At 56.7% G+C, this 17759-nt stretch overlaps 2 protein-coding genes across 12 annotated transcripts; one reads left to right on the top strand and one right to left on the bottom strand.

The window, feature by feature from the left end:
- Positions 1 to 206: 206 nt before the first annotated feature.
- Positions 207 to 4910, bottom strand: GPR137 (G protein-coupled receptor 137). Of its 11 annotated transcripts, none has more exons than XM_063693223.1 (8): positions 4324 to 4910; positions 2821 to 3192; positions 2688 to 2737; positions 1756 to 1981; positions 1488 to 1637; positions 1234 to 1362; positions 981 to 1099; positions 207 to 665 (listed from the first exon to the last, which is right to left on the bottom strand). In XM_063693223.1, exons 2-8 carry the CDS (start codon positions 3175 to 3177, stop codon positions 506 to 508), a joined length of 1191 nt encoding a protein of 396 aa, XP_063549293.1. In that variant the 5' UTR covers positions 3178 to 3192; positions 4324 to 4910; the 3' UTR covers positions 207 to 505. The 11 variants fall into 11 exon arrangements, with proteins under 11 accessions (XP_063549293.1, XP_063549291.1, XP_063549295.1 ...); XM_063693221.1 differs by having other exon boundaries at positions 207 to 559; positions 4324 to 4457; XM_063693225.1 differs by having other exon boundaries at positions 994 to 1099; positions 4324 to 4457.
- A 65-nt stretch (positions 4911 to 4975) lies between these two features.
- BAD (BCL2 associated agonist of cell death) lies at positions 4976 to 17565 on the top strand. The gene is made up of 4 exons (XM_004051439.4): positions 4976 to 5073; positions 5328 to 5522; positions 15994 to 16184; positions 17061 to 17565. Exons 2-4 carry the CDS (start codon positions 5336 to 5338, stop codon positions 17187 to 17189), a joined length of 507 nt encoding a protein of 168 aa, XP_004051487.1. The 5' UTR covers positions 4976 to 5073; positions 5328 to 5335; the 3' UTR covers positions 17190 to 17565.
- Positions 17566 to 17759: the final 194 nt, after the last annotated feature.

Genomic DNA, 17759 nt, shown 5'->3' with positions numbered 1-17759 from the left:
GCCAGGAGAGCTTTGAGAACAAAGGCCTGTGTGGTCTCCTTCCCTTGCAAACTGCAGGCCCCTCCTCTCCCAGCCCACCAGCCTTGATGGGGTAAGTCACCCCTGCCCAGCCTAGCAGCCCACTTCAAGGGCCAGTGTCTGTTCAGCCTTAGGCCAAACAGGCAAAAGTGATAGGAACACAAGGCAGATGACAGACAGGTGCACAATTGTGGGGCGCAGACACTGTTTATTGAGTGGCAGGCACAGGAGAGGTAGCTGGCTCCGGTGTGGAAGCGGAGGTGGCAGGTCATGCCAGGGTGCTGTGGGCATCTGGCAGCCAGGGCCATGCCCCCCATCCTAGGGGGATGGCACAAGCTCACTATGACAGGAGCAGCAAGGAGCCGGCCAGAGGAGAGGGCAGCCACGACCCCCAGGATCCTGGGCAAGAAGCGGCAGACAAACTTGGCACAGGGGCCTAGGGTGAGGGGGACTGGGGCCTGGGTATTCTGTGGGGGAGGGAGGGGGATCACGTCTGTGGGGTGGAGTAGAGACTGTGGTGGTGGCCGCCTGGTCCTGGCACCTGGGAGAAGAGCAGAGGAGTGGTCTTCGTCTGGCTGCCCCCATACCAGCCCGGCTCACGCCCGATGGCACCATACCAGCTCCCAGAGCCTAGACTGCCCGACATACTGCAGCAGAGAAACAGGGTCAGTCTCAGGACAGTGACCAGGGCCACAGTCACAAGAGCTGCAGGAGGAAGACAGGCTTAGAACAGAACCCCTGTGACCTAGACCTTCGGGGCCCAGGGCAAAGTACATCTCTAGGCAAGGGGTGGAGGCTTTAGCAATAGGAACCCAGGGGACCTCACCTAGTACAAATGGGGAAGCAAAGGCCATGGCAGGGGTGGAAGGCAAGACCCGGCTATCTCGGTCCCCCATAGCTTGATGGAGCCAGCGGGGCGGGGGGGTAAGGCAGGGGTACTGAGGCAGTGCCACAGCTCCTACCTGGTGCTCTCACCCCGGCTGTGCTCCCAGGAGCAGCCCTCATCTTCACAGTGCCCAGCCCGGTCAAAGAAGTAGGACCGGGAGGCAAAGACCTGCCCATGGAGGATGTGGCTGGTGCTCTGGGGGAGGAAGCCATCATCGATACTTACTCCTGTACCGCACTGGCCTCCCAGGCCCAACCCCAGACTCCAACCCAGGATTTGCAACATCCGCCCCCTCCACTGGCCCCACAGAAGAGGGAGCAGACCCTTACCAGGTCCTGTGGGGGCCGGTGCACCCGGAAGAAGCCCACCAGCAGGGTGGTGGGCAGTAGCTCCCACACGAAGAGGATGAGGCCAAATACCAGGTAGCCTTTGTTCCCCAGGTCATTCACCAGGTCCGCCTGTGGGAAGGCAGGGGCTGGTGCCAGTCTGCAGTCACGCCAAAGGGGTAGTGGGACAGGGCCCAGGCCAGCTGGGGCCAAGGTGCCATGGCTACTAAGGAGGTGGCAGACATGCGTATGCCCACCTGGTCAGACACATTGTACCAGTCGTAATCGAAGGTGTCCAGCCGGCTCTGGGGGGCCAAGGCCAGTGCTGTCAGGTTGTAGCAGGCCCGGCTGGCATAGAGCAGGACCATGGCGCCACCCATCGCGGCCGCCTGGCACACACTGGTCCCCTGGCACAGGTAACAACAGAGGACCCTCAGGGAGAGAAGGCTCCCAGCTTCCTCTACACCCTGAGAACCACTGCCGAGAGACCCAAAAGACACCTGGGCATCAGTGCTGCAGCCCTACCTTGGCCTCCAGGTAGATGCTAGTGGAGGGCGCCCGCCTGGCGACGAGGCAGAGGCAGGCAGCAAGAGACAGCGCGCAGATGACGAACAGGGAGTCGCTCACCAGGACGCGGACAAGCAGCAGGGCCCAGGGCTGTGCCCGGCGCCGATGGGAGAGCACAGCACACAGCACGTTCACCAGCAGAAAGAGCAGCGAGGCCCCCACAAAGGCCCCTCGGACAGCGAGCCTGCAGCCACAGCACAGTCAGCGTGGGCCCTCAACAGCCCTCAGCACTCACCACCTGCCCCACCTCCTGCAGGAAACCCCAATGTCGACAAAACTCAGGGCATCCAGTCTGAGCCCTGTTCCTCCACTCTTACAGATGGAGAAACTGAGGCCCAAAAAGGTCAGAAGGTGACTGACAGCCATGGTACCTCGGAAGGTGCACCAACTGGAGTCAGAAGTCTCTGTTTGAGCCCTAGCTCTGCGACCTTGATCCTGCTGTCTTACCTGGCTGGGCCTCAGTTTCTTCATCTCTCAAGGGAGGACAGTAGCCTCTCAGGCAAATTGTACAAATAAAAGATGGCTGGGAAAGCTCTTTATAAACCGTAAGACACTGTACAAATGACGAGGGCATTGCGGCCCCAGGTCACCCAGGAGTGCATATGGCTTTGGTGCTTCCATGGGCTGGAGCCTCCAGCTCGCCCTCCATGGTGGATGACACTGGGGCCCTCTCCCTCACACTACCACAAGCATTCCTATTCCTGTGCCTTGCAGATCTGCAAGGCCTCTGCTGAGCCATCTGCGCCAGGTGCTTTAACTTTTCCAAGATCTTCCACAGACATTCCCTGGGTTGCCTTTGTCTCAGCCCTGAGAGGTGGGAAGGGATCTACATGGGACTGTCACCTGCCCCTGACCTGGAGGCTGAGCCCACCAGTGTCCCGAGTACTTACAAGCCTCGGCTCATCTCCGGCCGACGCTTCACCTTGGCCTTGAACACCACCTAGAAGCAGAGATGCCCTTCACTCCTGTGGGTCCTTGAGGCTTGCCACCTCCCGCCCCCCACCCGGGACCACAGTTGGTTACCTGGGCAAAGTAGAGGTTCATAAGCGTCAAGGTGAAGAACTGCAGGCAGACGGGGCAGCAGTAGAGAAGCCAGAAGGGCAAGGGCCCCAGGCGGTTGGCGCGGGGAGTATCTCGGAAGTAGAAGGAGAAGAGGGTGGTACGCAAGGCGGCCCAGAGCAGACAGAGGGCCAGGAACACCGTCTGATAGCTGAGACGCTTGTGCCCATACAGAAGCACCAGCCAGAGCTGGGCATAGACGGAGAAGAAGAGCAGGGCATACAGGGTGGTGTAGGCAGCCGTCAGCCCCAGGGTCACAGCAGGTGGCAGCGCAGGCACCAGCCCGGCAGCAGGCACCAGGCCAGACAGGTTACTCTCCATGTCAGGGAGGGAGGCCTGAATCCCGGAGACAGACAAGCAGGGGCTGTCGGCGGGACCAGGGAAATAAATACGGAGGGGTGGGAATTGCAGGGTGCAGAGAGGGAGATGGGGCGCTCAGGAGGAAAGAAGTTGTGGCTGACAGGCCCCTCCTCCTCAACAGAGAGACCCTTGCCCTTGGGGAACACAGGCAGCCTGGGCCCCAGGCCCCTCACTCAGGGGCATGGAAGGGCAGTCTCTTTTCTCCAGGACAGACCGGATAGGGGTTGGGGGTGTCTCCTCCCTGGGCCTACCCCAGAGCCAAGGATGGGGGGATGCAGAGGCCCAAGGAGAGGACTCCCTGGCCTCGGTCGTTCATGTCGTCCTGGGTGGAGGGGGAGAGCCGGCCGATACCCGTCGGGTCAGGGCAGCGGCCGCTACGGGGGGCGCCCAATGCCCCGCTCTCCCCCTCCCCAAGCTGGGGGAGGCTCTCTCTCCTCCAATAATGCGGATGGGGAGGGCCTCTGCCTCCTGTCCTCGTAATTCTCGAAAGCTGCCCCCGCCCCACCCTCCCCCACCGCGTCCACGCTCCAGCCTCAAGGGGAGGGAGGAGGCGGACGCCAGGTCCTCAGGCCGCTGATGGGAGAGGCGGCTCAGGTCGTGGGGACCCGGGGCTCCGGCTCCCCGGCTCCCGCTGCTCCGCCCCCCCTCCCCCTCCTGCGCCTGCGCGGGCGCCGTTCGCTACGCAAATTGCGCAGCGGCCCGGCTGGCTCCGCAGTCCAGCGCCGCACCCGGCGTGAAACCGTACGAGAATTGGCGCGAGCTGCGCCGCTGGCGGGCGCCCGGGGTTACGGGAGGCGGCAGGAGGGCGGCCGAGTTGCGGGGGCCGTGCCGCATCCAGGGGGTCCCCGGGTGGGCCGTGCCCCGGGCCGCCCGCCTTTACTTGTATGGGGGTCCGCCAGTTCCCACGCTCCTCTCTCCTATAGCCAAATCGGGGTCGTGCCGCCCGGCCGGGGGCGGCAACGGATTCCCGTCCCTCGGTCTCTGAAGAAAACTTCCGCCCATAGCCAAGATGGCCCCCGGGCCCCGCCCCCGGGCCTGAACCCGCGGAGCCCCGAATACCCCGCGCGGGTCCGCCCCTCGCCCCGGCGCGCCCGCGGCCCTGCTCACCTGGCCGGCCGCCTGCCAGGCGTGAAGCCCCCACGGGCCCTACGGTCCACCCTCACCGGGTCCCCGGCCCTCCTCCCGCGCCCGGGCAGCCATCCCAGCCAGGGAGGAGGTTCCTTTCCTTATCTCCAGTGCCCCCGAGATGGCGCGGGAGGTGTCCCCCGAGGCGGGCGACGCGAAGCTTCCGCGCCTGGGAGGAGGAGCGGGGAGCGGGACTTTCCGACCGGGCACCCAGTCCAGGCGGAGCGGTAACAATAGCAACAATAATCACATCCGACGGCTGAGCTTCAGTTGTGGCTGTGCCAAGCGCCTTCGCCCGCAGTAATCACTCCCTTCACAAAGTTTTCACTGGCTCCCGGGGGAGCTGTCACTATCCCCACTTCACTAGGGGGAAACTAAGGCCCAGAGGGGCTGAAGGACTTGTTGGCAGAAGTGGGTCTCCAGGTTCCAAATGGGGACCCCAGAGAATCCCTCTCCTGCTCCCACACACGCCCAAGGTGTGAGGCAGCGAGGATGTGAGCCCCGGGGCCGAAGGAGGGAGAAAAAAGGCTGCGGACGAGGAGCCTTGGATCCGGCGGGGGGGCGGGGCCGGGCCGGGTTGACCCCGCCTCTGGACCTACCCGAGTGACGTTCCGAGAGGTGATTGGGCCAGGTCGCTGACAGTTCCCGTTGCCCAAGCAACTAGGGCCCGGAGCCCGGGGTGCTGGAGGGAGGCGGCAGGCCCGGGTCAGGGGCCTCGAGATCGGGCTTGGGGTGAGACCTGTGCGCCGTCACCACAGGCGGGGCGGGGCCTGGGTCCACCGGGGTTCTGAGGGGAGACTGACGTCCTGAGCCGACAGCCTCAGCTCCCTGCCAGGCCAGACCCAGCAGACAGATGAGGGCCCAGGAGGCCTGGCAGGCCTGGGGGCGCTAGGGTGGGAGAGGGAGCCAGGGGTACCTGCCTCTGCCTTCCAGGGCCACCGTTGGCCCCAGCTGTGCCTTGACTACGTAACATCTTGTCCTCACAGCCCAGAGCATGTTCCAGATCCCAGAGTTTGAGCCGAGTGAGCAGGAAGACTCCAGCTCTGCAGAGAGGGGCCTGGGCCCCAGCCCCGCAGGGGACGGGCCCTCAGGCTCCGGCAAGCATCATCGCCAGGCCCCAGGCCTCCTGTGGGACGCCAGTCACCAGCAGGAGCAGCCAACCAGCAGCAGCCATCATGGAGGTAAGTACCCCACCACCTCCACCTGCCGGGACACCTCACCCCCAGCCCACTGGCTCCCTGCATCTCAGTTGCATCCACAGGCACTGAATGCTTTGGGTCGGTCTCCAACCTCTCAGAGCCCCAGTTTCCTCTTTTGTAAAACAGCAATTAATAACCACCATTGTAGGACTGTTGAGTTAATTAGCAGGAACATATAGGATGCACTTGATTACAGAGCTGGTGCACATTAAAGCTAAAAAATGGTTGCTGTGGGGCATGGTGGCTCACACCTGTAATCGCAGCACTTTGGGAGGCCAAGGCAGGAGGATCGCTTGAGCCCAGAAGTTCAAGGCCAGCCTGAGTGACTTAGGGAGACTCCAGCTCTTAAAATACATATGTATATATATATATATATATATATATAGCAGCTATTAGTGTGGGGCTAGGACAGAAATCAGTGACAGGCAGGCAGTGATCCGAAAAGGAAAAGGGGCCTGCCTAAGGCCACACCTGCCTGGTGTTTCTTTCCTTAGAATGTGGGGGCTGGAAGCCTCCTTGGTGCCCTGCCCCAGGCTACATGCTTTCCCTGGGATTGGGCCTTCCAGCTCCCAGATGTGTTCTTTCTTGCCCTGTGGCTTGTACCCACCGCAGGACTGTCCTGGCACAGTGGCCAGGGGCAGGTGACCTCAAGGGGCAGACAGTCCTCCCAGACAGCAGGGCTGTGTGGGGTAAGAAGCACAGGCTCCAAGATGGAAGGATGGACACTGGGGTTCTGTGTCCATTTCTCAGTAGGCTCTACCACCCCTGTGCCCAGCACTGGCCTTGGCACCTGGAACAACAACAGATATCTTCTGAACACAAAAACCAGGTCAAGCCGGGTGGGGTGGCACATGTCTGTAGTCCCAGCAACTCAGGAGGCTGGCTTGAGCCCAGGAATTCAAGACCAGCCTGGGCAACATAGCCAGACCCCATCTCTAAAAATAGAAAACTAGGTCATGTCACTCTGGCACTGAAGCTTAAATGACCTCCTCCCCATTTTCAGGATTAAGAAGGCTTAAGAGGCCTCTTTCCCCTCGCTGTCTTACGCATAAACACACACACTTAATTCTCTCAGATTGGACCCCATAGCTTGCTTTCTTTTTTTCTGTTTGTTTTGTTTTGTTTTGAGACAGGGTCTCGCTCTATCACCCAGGAGGGAGTACAGAGGTGCGATCGCAGCTCACTGCAGCCTGGAACTTCTGGGCTTAAGCGATCCTCCCATGTAACTGGGAATACAGGTGTGTGGACCACACCCAGTTAATTTATTTTTTACTTTTTCTTTCTTTCTTTTTTTTTTTTTTCCTGAGACGGAGTCTCTCACTCTGCTGCCCAGGCTGGAGTGCAGTGGTGCAATCTCGGCTCACTGCAACCTCCGCCTCCTGGGTTCAAGCAGTTCTCCTGCCTCAGCCTGCAGAGTAGCTGGGACTACAGGCGCGTCACCATGCCGGGCTAATTTCTTGTATTTTTATTAGACATGGGGTTTCACCGTGTTAGCCAGGGTGGTCTCCATTTCCTGACCTTGTAATCCGCCCGCCTCAGCCTCCCAACAGTGTTGGGATTACAGGCGTGAGCCACCACGCCCAGCATTTTTCACATTTTCATGAGATGAGGGCAGGGGCGGGGTCTCCTTTTGTTGCCCAGGCAGGCCTCAAACTCCTGGGCTCAAACAATCCTCCTGCCTCAGCCTCCAGAACAGCTGGGACCACAGGTGCATGCCACCACACCAGCTCATTTTTTATTTTTTGTAGAGGTGGGGTCTTGCTTTGTTGCCCAGTCTTGTCTCGAATTCCTGGGCCCAAGCAATCCTCTCACCTTGGCCTCCCAGACTGTTGAGATTACTGGCGTGAGCCACCATGCTCAGCCTCCACAGCTTTCTTTAACTTCCTGAGCTTGCACTTGGCCATTTTTCTGCTCAGAAACTTCCCCTGCTCTCTGCCCCCCACACACACTCAGCATTCACTCGCGCCACACAGTGAGTGTTCACTGTGTGACACAGGCTGTTCCAGTTGCTAGGGGGCCTCGGTGAACCCAAGTGTCAGGAATCCTTGCCCTTGTGGAGCTTACCTTCTAGTGAGCTGGTGGGGCCATAAGCAAAGAAGCACAAAAGCATCCTATCATGCATGAGAAGATTTGTATGGGGGCAGCATGTAAAAGAGTTAAGAGAGGCCGGGCGCGGTGGCTCACGCCTGTAATTCCAACACTTTGGGAGGCCTAGGTGGGCGTATCACAAGGTCAAGAGATGGAGACCATCCTGGCCAACATGGTGAAACCCCATCTCTACCAAAAATACAAAAATTAGCTGGGCATGGTAGTGCGCACCTATAGTCCCAGCTACTCGGGAGGCTGAGGCAGGAGAATCGCTTGAACCCGGGAGGCAGAGGTTGCAGTGAGCCGAGATCGTGCCACTGCACTCCAGCCTGGCGACAGAGTGAGACTCGTCTCAAAAAAAAGAGTTAAGAGAATCCGGAGTCACAGGGGCGGGGGGAGTGATGGTAGCAGAGGTGGTCAGCACTCACCTTGGTGAGAAGCACCACTGGAGCCAAGGCCACAGGGATGATGGGAAGAGAGTTCCAGGCAGAGAGAAGGGCAGATGGTAAGGCCCTGAGGGCAACACCTGCTCCTGGCTAGGGTGGGCCTAGGGGAGGGGGTTTAGGAAAGGGTATTTGGAGACCTAAAGTTGAAGATCATTCTAAGGACTCTGGCTTTGCCTTTGAGTAAAAACCTGGAAAGGATTTGAGCAGAGGCAGCATGGTCAGATTTAGACATTCAGAGAGTCACCAGGGAGGTGGTGAGAAGTAGCTGGCCTCTGGTTTTATTTTTAAAGCAGAACTGGCAGGATCTGCTGATGGACTGGATGTGGGGTGCGAGGGAAAGAGAGGAGTCAGGATGATGCCAAGGAATTTTAAAAAAACTATTAGGCTGGGCGCGGTGGCTCACGCCTATAATCCCAGCACTTTGGTAGTTCGAGGTGGGCAGATCACGAGGTCAGGAGATAGAGACCATTCTGGCTAACACGGTGAAACCCCGTCTCCACTAAAAATACAAAAAATTCTCTGGGCGTGGTGGTGGGCGCCTGTAGTCCCAGCTACTCTGGAGGCTGAGGCAGGAGAATGGGTGAGCCCGGGAGGCGGAGCTTGCAGTGAGCGGAGATTGCACCACTGCACTCCAGCCTGGGTGACAGAGCGAGATTCCGTCTCAAAAAAAAAAAATTATTATTGGCCGGGCGTGGTGGCTCACACCTGTAATCCCAGCACATCGGGAGGCCGAGGCGGGCAGATCATTTGAGGTCAGGAGTTTGAGAGCAGCCTGGCCAACTTGGTGAAATCCTGTCTCTACTACAAATACACAAATTAGCTGGATGTGGTGGTGGGCGCCTGTAATCCCAGCTACCTGAGAGGCTGAGGCAGGAGAATCACTTGAACCCAGGAGGTGGAGGTCGCAGTGAGCTGAAATCGTGCCACTGCACTCCAGCCTGGGTGACAGAGCAAGAGTCCGTCTCAAAAAACAAAAAATAAATAAAAATAAAATAAATTAGGCCAGGCGCAGTGGCTCACGCCTGTAATCCCAGCACTTTGGGAGGCCGAGGCGGGCAGATCACGAGGTCAGGAGATCAAGACCATCCTGGCTAACATGGTGAAACCCTGTCTCTACTAAAAATACAAAAAATTAGCCGGGCGTGGTGGTGGGTGCCTATAGTCCCAGCTACTTGGGAGGCTGAGGCAGGAGAATGGCATGAAGCCAGGAGACAGAGGTTGCAGTGAGCCGAGATGGTGCCACTGCACTCCAGCCTGGGCGACAGAGCAAGACTCCGTCTCAAAAAAAAAAATTATTATTATTATTATTATTTTATTTTATTTTATTTTATTTTTGACATGGAGTCTTGCTCTGTCGCCCAGGCTGGAGTGCAGTGGTGCAGTCTCGCCTCGCAGCAACCTCCACCTCCCAGGTTCAAGTGATTTTCTTGCCTTTATGTACATTCTTGGCTTTATATATTTATAAAGCCTCAAATTTCTGGGCTCCAGCCATCCTCCCACCTCAGCTTCCTAAGTAGCTGGGACTACAGGCGCACGCCACCATGCCTGGGTAATTTTTTTATTTTAATTTTTGTAGAGACAAGGGTCTTTCTGTGTTGCTCAGGCTGGTTTCGAACTCCTGGCCTCAAGCAGTCCTTTTGCCTTGGCCTCCCAAAGTGTTGGGATTACAGGCATGAGCCACCATATTGGGCCTGTATTTTTAAATTGTGGACAAAAATCCAAAGAACTATATTTTGTAACATGTGAACATTCTATGAAATTCAAATTTCAAGGTCCCTAAAGAAAGTGTTAGTGGAACACAGCAAGGTGCAGTGTATTCATTTACACATTGATTATGGTTTCCTTTCAGCTCTGGCCACAAAGGTGAGTGGTTGTCACAGAGACCACGTGGCCCACTGAACCCCCTTTATAGAAAACATTTTCAGCTAACTTAGGAAAAGGGAAAAGAAAGTGAACAAACATTTGCCAGCCAGCCTTTCATACCTGTAATCCCAGCACTCTGGGAGGCCAAGGCAGGAGGATCACTTGAGCTCAGGAGTTCGAGACCAGCCTGGGCAAGATGGCAAGACCCTTCTCTAAAAATTTTTTTAATTAAAAAATTAGCCGGGCATGGTGGTGCCTGTAGTCCAAGCTACTCAGGAGGCTGAGGTGGGAAGATCGATTGCGCCTAGGATTTTGAGGCTGCAGTAAGCTGAGATCGTGCCACCACACTCCAGACTGGGTGACAGAGAGAGACCCTGTCGCTGTTTTTTAAAAACAAAAAGGAAACATTTGCCAACTTTAGAGTACTTTCTGATTTTATGAGCTCTGAGCAAGGTTGGGGGTGTTCTCTGCAGGCCTGAAGGGGCTTCTGTACCGGAAGGCTATGGTCAAGGCTGAGGCCTACAGGTGCCGGAGGCGGACAGGCTGCGAGTGTCTGCCTAGGGTGGGGTGGCAGCACTGGCCACTGTGCTGGCCACTGACGTCAGCCTCCCCCGGCAGCAGATTGTGTGTGGTCGGCATGTGGTAGGGGCAGGATCCAAACCCAGCCCTTGCCTGATGGCAGAGCTTCACTGCTCCAAACGGTCTGGAACACCACTGTTTTAATTAAGTGTGCAATTCAGTGTGCAAGTGTCTTGTAATTAAGTGTGCCTCTGTTTCCTCATCTATAAAACAGGGAGAACTTCGTATTCTCCTTCTTGGGAATCTGAGGACTCTGAAAATCCCAGTGCAGGGATGCTCACGGAAGCATCAGCAGGGATGTCCGCCCCAGCCGCTGACTCAGAAGCCCAACACGCAGAGAATGTAAAGCTAGAGGTGCCATGCTGGGGCCTGGGGCACTTCTAGCCACAGCCACCACCCTCCACTTCCACACCCAGCTCCGGGCCAGGCTCTAGGCGGATGGCAAGAGTGGGCAGGCCTGGGCACCCACCCACGTTCACACCCAAGGAGGAGCCACACCCCTTTCCTTCCCCAGAGAAGGGAGAGTCTGGCCCAGGCCCTGCCCCAGCCCTCTCCTTCCCCCAGGGAATTCACAGACACTCCCCCAGGGTTTTTCCCCGTAAATAGAACACTTTTTAAAAATTCAATTTAGGGCTGGGCATGGTGGCTCACGCCTGTAATCCCAGCACTTTGGGGGGCCGAGGCACGTGGATTGCCTGAGGTCAGGAGTTAAAGACCAGCCCGACCAACATGGTGAAACCCCGTCTCTACTAAAAATACAAAAATTAGCCGGGCATGGTGGCGGGCACCTGTAATCCCAGCTATTCAGGAGCCTGAGGCAGGAGAATCATTTGAATCTGGTGAGCAGAGGTTGCAGTGAGCCAAGATCACATCACTGCACTCCAGCCTGGGTGACAAAGCAAGACTCCCTCTAAAAAAAAAAAAATACATATATATATATACACACACATACACACACATACATACACACACAAATATATATATACACACATACATATATACACACACAAATATATGTATATTTGTATTTACATATATATAATTCAATTTACACAAATGGGTATCATCTTGATAACAACTAGCTTGGCTAAGTCCACGAATTTGGTGAAAAACTCCCACCCCATAGGACAGGCTCCTGGCAGAACTGGTGCTAGCAGAAGGCCCAAAGGGGCCTTCCCCAGCCTAGGCCTCCAAGGCAGCCCAAGGTACAGCTGGAAGGAGCCTGGGGCATGACAGCTAAGCACACAGCCCCTGAAGCCACATTGGTTGGGTTGGGATCCCAGCTCTGCTACCTACTAGCTCTGTGACCTTGGGCAAGTTACTTATGCTCTCTGCCTTAGTTTCTTCCTGTGTAAAATGGCAACCATGAGGAACCTCCCTGATAGGGTGTGGCAAGGATCAAATGAATGAATACACAGGGAGGGCTTCCGACCATCCACCATACCTGGCCAGTGTCTTCTGCTTGTTCTGATCCCTGGGCAAGGGGCAGTGCCCAGGCCAAGTGCCTGGGTGCAAGTCACTCACCTTCCACCTGTGGGGCCTTGTGTCCGGCAAGCGCAGTGGTCCTGTGGCCCCACTCAGAGCTAGTGGAGGAGAACAGCTGCCGTTTCCTGCGTATTTAGGTGGCTAAGCAGGCTGTCCCAGCCACATGGCCTCAGGCAAGTTCTTAACCTCTGCCTCTGTTTCCTCATCTGTACAACAGGGAGAGCTGGGTATTCACCTGGCTGGGACTCTCAGAGGCCTCAGGCTATGAGGGGCTGGTAGGGCACTTTCCTGCTCTCATTTGTTGTCATGGCGATCCTGGCAGATGGGGAACTGCCCCCATTTCACAGAAGACACTGGGGCCCCAAAGGGTTGGAGAATGGGCCAAGGTCAGAGCAGGAATGTGGCCAGGGCCTGACCCACCTAGCTGACCCCTGCTCCACAGTCACCGCACCACAGAACTGGAAATTACTCTGCAGACAGGGCTGTTCCGTCAGTGCCCCTTCTGTTCCTGGCTCTCCTGCCCCTATCCGAAATCCTTCAGCCTCCCAAGGTGCTGGGATTATAGGCATGAGCCGCCACGCCCGGCTGTCATCTGTAATCTTTACTCCTGACCTAGTATGCCTCTCCCCACTGCCACCTCACTCCTCCAGGGTCTTGAAGTATCCCCACCTGACCTGGGGGCAGCTCTGGGCTTTGGTGATGCTCAGAATGCCCAGGCACTCTGATCACAGCCTATCTTACCCTAGGCCTTTCCGGATTCCGTCCTCTCGTTCCCTTACTTGCTTTTTTTTTTTTTTTTTTTTTTGAGACAAAGTCTCACTCTGTCTCCCAGACTGCCAGACTGGAGTGCAATGGTGAGATCTCAGCTCACTGCAACCTCCACCTCCCAGGTTCAAGTGATTCTTGTGCCTTAACCTCCCTAGTAGCTGGGGCTACAGGCCCACGCCACCATGCCTGGCTAGTTTCTTTTTTTTTTGAGACAGAGTCTTACTCTGCCACCCAGGCTGGAGTGCAGTGGTGCAATCTCGGCTCACTGCAACCTCTGCCTCCTGGGTTCAAGTGATTCTCCCGCCTCAGCCTCCTGAGTAGCTGGGATTACAGGCTCGCGCCACCACACCTGGCTAATTTTTGTATTTTTAGTAGAGACAGGGTTTCACCATGTGGGTCAGGCTGGTCTCGAACTCCTGACCTCGTGATCCACCTGCCTTGGGCTCCCAAAGTGCTGGGATTACAGGCGTGAGCCACCACACCTGGCCTTTTTTTGTATTTTTAGTAGAGATGGGTTTTTGCCATGTTGGGTCAGGCTGATCTCGAACTCCTGGCCTCAAGTGATCCACCTGCCTTGGCCTCCCAAAGTGTTGGGATTACTGGTGTGAGCCACTGCACCTACTTGCTTTTTTTTTTTTTCTCGAGGTAGAGTTTCACTCTGTCACCCAGGCTGGAGTGCAGTGGCGCGATCTCAGCTCACTGCAAGCTCCGCCTCCCGGGTTCACGCCATTCTCCTGCCTCACCCTCCCGAGTAGCTGGAACTAAGGCGCCAGCCACCATGCCCAGCTAATTTGTTGTACTTTTAGTACAGATGGGGTTTCACCGTGTTAGGATGGTCTCGATCTCCTGACCTCGTGATGCGCCCGCCTCGGCCTCCCAAAGTGCTGGGATTAAAGGCGTAAGCCACCGCACCCGGCCACCTACTTGCTTTCTTAGTCATGTGTCTCATTTATGTGTCCTAGCTGGGACCCCTGGAGGCCCTGCACTGGCCCACAGGCCAGGTCCTCAGGTCCTCTGAGGGGAGAAGAGACATTCCGATGGTTATCCCCTGCCTTCAGTTCCTGGCCTGTAATTTACCTCCTCCAAAGAACCTCCCTGACAGACATATCTTGCCATGAACACCAAGCATGTTCCCTACCTGCCTCTCTTTCTTTTTTTTTTTTTTTTTTTTTTTGAGATGGGTGCAGTGGCATGATCTTGGCTCACTGTAACCTCTGCTGCCCAGGTTCAAGCGATTCTTCTGCTTCAGCCTCCCGAGTAGCTGGGATTACAGGTGCCTGCCACCGCGCCTGGCTAATTTTTTTATATTTTTAGTAGAGACAGGGTTTTACCATCTTGGTCAGTCTGGTCTTAAACTCCTGACCTCGTGATCCCCCCAACCTCGGCCTCCCAAAGTGCTGGGATTACAGGCGTGAGCCACTGCACCCAGCCCCCCACCTGCTTCTCACTCTGTCATTGCACTCTGAGTGTTTGCTCAGGGGAGTGGTTCTAAGTCTTTATCGGTCTGGGTAGAGGAGTGGAGTTGGCAGGAGTTGGGAGATGGCACAGAGCACAGTTCAAATAGACCATAGTAGGCGGGCCTCTGAATAATAACCCATAGTGCACTTGCAGCCTACAAAGTACTTTCTTTTTTCTTTTGTTATTATTATTATTATTTGAGACAGAGTCTAGCTCTGCCACCCAGGCTGGAGTGCAGTGGCACAATCTCGGCTCACTGCAACCTTCACCCACTGGGTTAAAGCAGTTCTCCTGCTTCAGCCTCCTGAGTGGCTGGGACTACAGGCGTGAACCACCACACCTAACTAATTTTTGTATTTTTAGTAGAGACGGAGTTTCACCAGAGTTTGAGGCCAGGCTGGTCTTGAACTTCTGACCTCAGGTGATCCACCTGCCTTGGCCTCCCAAAGTGCTGGGATTACTGGCGTCAGCCACCACGTCTGGCCTTCTTTTATTATTTTTTTAAATTAATAGAGATGGGGTTTTGCAATGTTGCCTAGGCTGGTCTCGAACTCCTGAACTCAAGCAATCCACCTGCCTCAGCCTCCCAAAGTGCTGGGATTACAGGCGTGAGGAATCACGCCCAGCCACAAAGCACTTTCACATTTTTTAATTTTATGCGACGTTCACACAGCCACTGGGAGTCAGGGCTAGGATTATCCCCTCATAAAGGTGAGGACACAGGCTCAGAGAGTCGAAGGCTGGCTAGACAAGGGGAGAGACACAGAGCTCCGCTGATCATCACTGGACTCTGGATTCCACCAAACCTTTGGAACCTTCCAGCCTCGGGCCTCCACAGCTTCACAGAAACTGGGCAAGTCTTAACTCTCTAAGCTTGTGTCTTCTCACCTAAGCATGTTTGGTACTCACCTCCCAGGGTGGTTAGGAGGATAATAAGGGAATGTCTCGGCCTACACGTAAGTGCACCATCAATGGTACCTAAAAACGTCAACAGTTCCAGACACTGTCTCCAGAGAAGGCTCTGTGGGGGATGCAGACATGTAGCGGCCAGGTTCTTGTTCTCCAGGGGCTCTGCAGGTCCCTTGCAGAGGAGGCATTCAATCCTGCCGGCTGTGGCAGGACACTTTCCTATCCAAGGGATTGGCTTCCTCCAATGTAGAACAGACACTATGAAATAGCTACCAACCCAGGGGTTGCCAGGAGGCCCCATGAAGGTCTTGCACTAATAATACTTCTTGCTTTTTTTTTTTTCTTTCGAGAAAAAAAGCCTGTTGCTCAGGCTGGAGTGCAGTGGCGTGATCTCGGCTCACTGCGACCTCTCCCTCCTGGGTTCAAACGATTCTTCTGCCTCAGCCTCCCGAGTAACTGGGACTACAGGCACGTGCCACTATGCCCAGCTAATTTTTGTGTTTTGAGTAGAGACAGGGTTTCACCATGTTGGCCAGGATGGTCTCAATCTCCTGACCTTGTGATGTAACTAGTATTTCTTATGCCCTTATTTTGTGCTAGGCACAGGGCCTCACCCATTATTGGCACTCGGTAAGGATTCGTGGGATTAATGAGAAGTTAACCTGAATCTTCACCAAAGGCCCCTGAGCTTCCCCTCGATTCACATACAAGGGACTGGGGCTCTGAGAGGTGGGCTGTGATGCGCCCCTGGAAGACCCACGAGTGGGCCTGCAGAGCTGATGGGGAGGGTTCAGGCAGGGCCAGGGGCTTAGAGGAGCTGAGATTAACGTCGCCCCCTACCCACTGACCCTCTGCAGGCGCTGGGGCTGTGGAGATCCGGAGTCGCCACAGCTCCTACCCCGCGGGGACGGAGGACGACGAAGGGATGGGGGAGGAGCCCAGCCCCTTTCGGGGCCGCTCGCGCTCGGCGCCCCCCAACCTCTGGGCAGCACAGCGCTATGGCCGCGAGCTCCGGAGGATGAGTGACGAGTTTGTGGACTCCTTTAAGGTGAGCGCCGGTCCCCAGCGTGCCAGGACCTTGAAGTACCAGGCCGCCCCCCGCCGGTCTGTCCCTGCCTTGTCCCAAGGCACGCCCGGATCTGGAGTCGTCCCACGACCCCTCCCCAAAGCCGTCCTGTTCCTTCCTAGCTCCAGAGCATTCTGGGATTTGTAGTCACAAGACATTTCCCCCCCCCCCCCACTCCTCAGCTCTTCCCCCGCCTGGGGTGTGTGTGTGTGTGTGTCAGTCACAGGGCATGCTGGGATCTGTAGTCTAGCTCCCACTCCAGGCGTGTGTGTGTGTGTGTGTGTGTGTGTGTGTGTGTGTGTGTGTCACAGGGCATGCTGGGATCTGTAGTCTAGATCCCACTCCAGGCCAAAGCTCCTGGGTTCCCCGAATTCTTGGAAGACCAGGCATGCTGGTATTTGTGCTCCTTGCTGGCACCTGTGCGCTCTGTCGCCCCGGCTGGAGTGCAGTGGTGCGATCACGGCTCACTGCAGCCTGGAACTCCTGGCCTCAAAGGATCCTCCCGCTTCAACCTCCCAAAGTGCTGGGATTACAGGCGCTCACCATCGCTCCCGGCCCTTTGATTCTCGAATTGCGGTCTCATGCTAGGTCTCCAGCTCTGGCCTTTCCATTTAGGGCCCTAGGCATCCTCTCTTCCCGTCCCCGGCACGGAGTTCCTGGGATCTAACCAGTTCCCATTCCTGGGGGCCCATGCGTCCTCACGGGCGTCCCTGACCGCCCGGCGTGGAGCCTCCTGGGAGTTGTGGCCTTCATTGTCTCCCCCCCGATCTCACTTAGAGGAAGGCTCACGGAAGTGGAGAGCCTGGCTCGAGCTGCCATGGTAATCTAACTCATGTAACCCTTTTCTCCCTCCACCAGAAGGGACTTCCTCGCCCGAAGAGCGCAGGCACAGCAACGCAGATGCGGCAAAGCTCCAGCTGGACGCGAGTCTTCCAGTCCTGGTGGGATCGGAACTTGGGCAGGGGAAGCTCCGCCCCCTCCCAGTGACCTTCGCTGCACATCCCGAAACTCCACCCGTTCCCACTGCCCTGGGCAGCCATCTTGAATATGGGCGGAAGTACTTCCCTCAGGCCTATGCAAAAAGAGGATCCGTGCTGTCTCCTTTGGAGGGAAGGCTGACCCAGATTCCCTTCCGGTGCGTGTGAAGCCACGGAAGGCTTGGTCCCATCGGAAGTTTTGGGTTTTCCGCCCACAGCCGCCGGAAGTGGCTCCGTGGCCACGCCCTCAGGCTCCGGGCTGCCCCCCAGGCGCCTGCGCTAAGCCGCGAGCCAGGTTTAACCGTTGCGTCACCGGGACGCGAGCCCCCGCGATGCCCCGGGGGCCGCGCTCACTACCAAATGTTAATAAAGCCCGCGTCTGTGCCGCCGAGGCTTTTCTGTGCGTCGACTGGGGCTCCGGCAGGCCGGGGTAGTGCTCTCACGGATACTTTCAAAAGAGGCCCCTGTCTTACGAGGGAAACTTAGGCTCTGCCTGACATCCAGCGACAGAGACGGAAGGGGTCGCGGCGGCTCGCGGGCCAGGGCTGCGCGGCCCAGGTCCAAGTCCCCAGCACGCGCA

Source organism: Gorilla gorilla, chromosome 9, assembly GCF_029281585.2.
Source record: "Gorilla gorilla gorilla isolate KB3781 chromosome 9, NHGRI_mGorGor1-v2.1_pri, whole genome shotgun sequence".
NCBI classification, from domain to species: Eukaryota; Metazoa; Chordata; class Mammalia; order Primates; family Hominidae; genus Gorilla; species Gorilla gorilla.
This window is presented reverse-complemented; position numbering and strand designations above follow the sequence as displayed.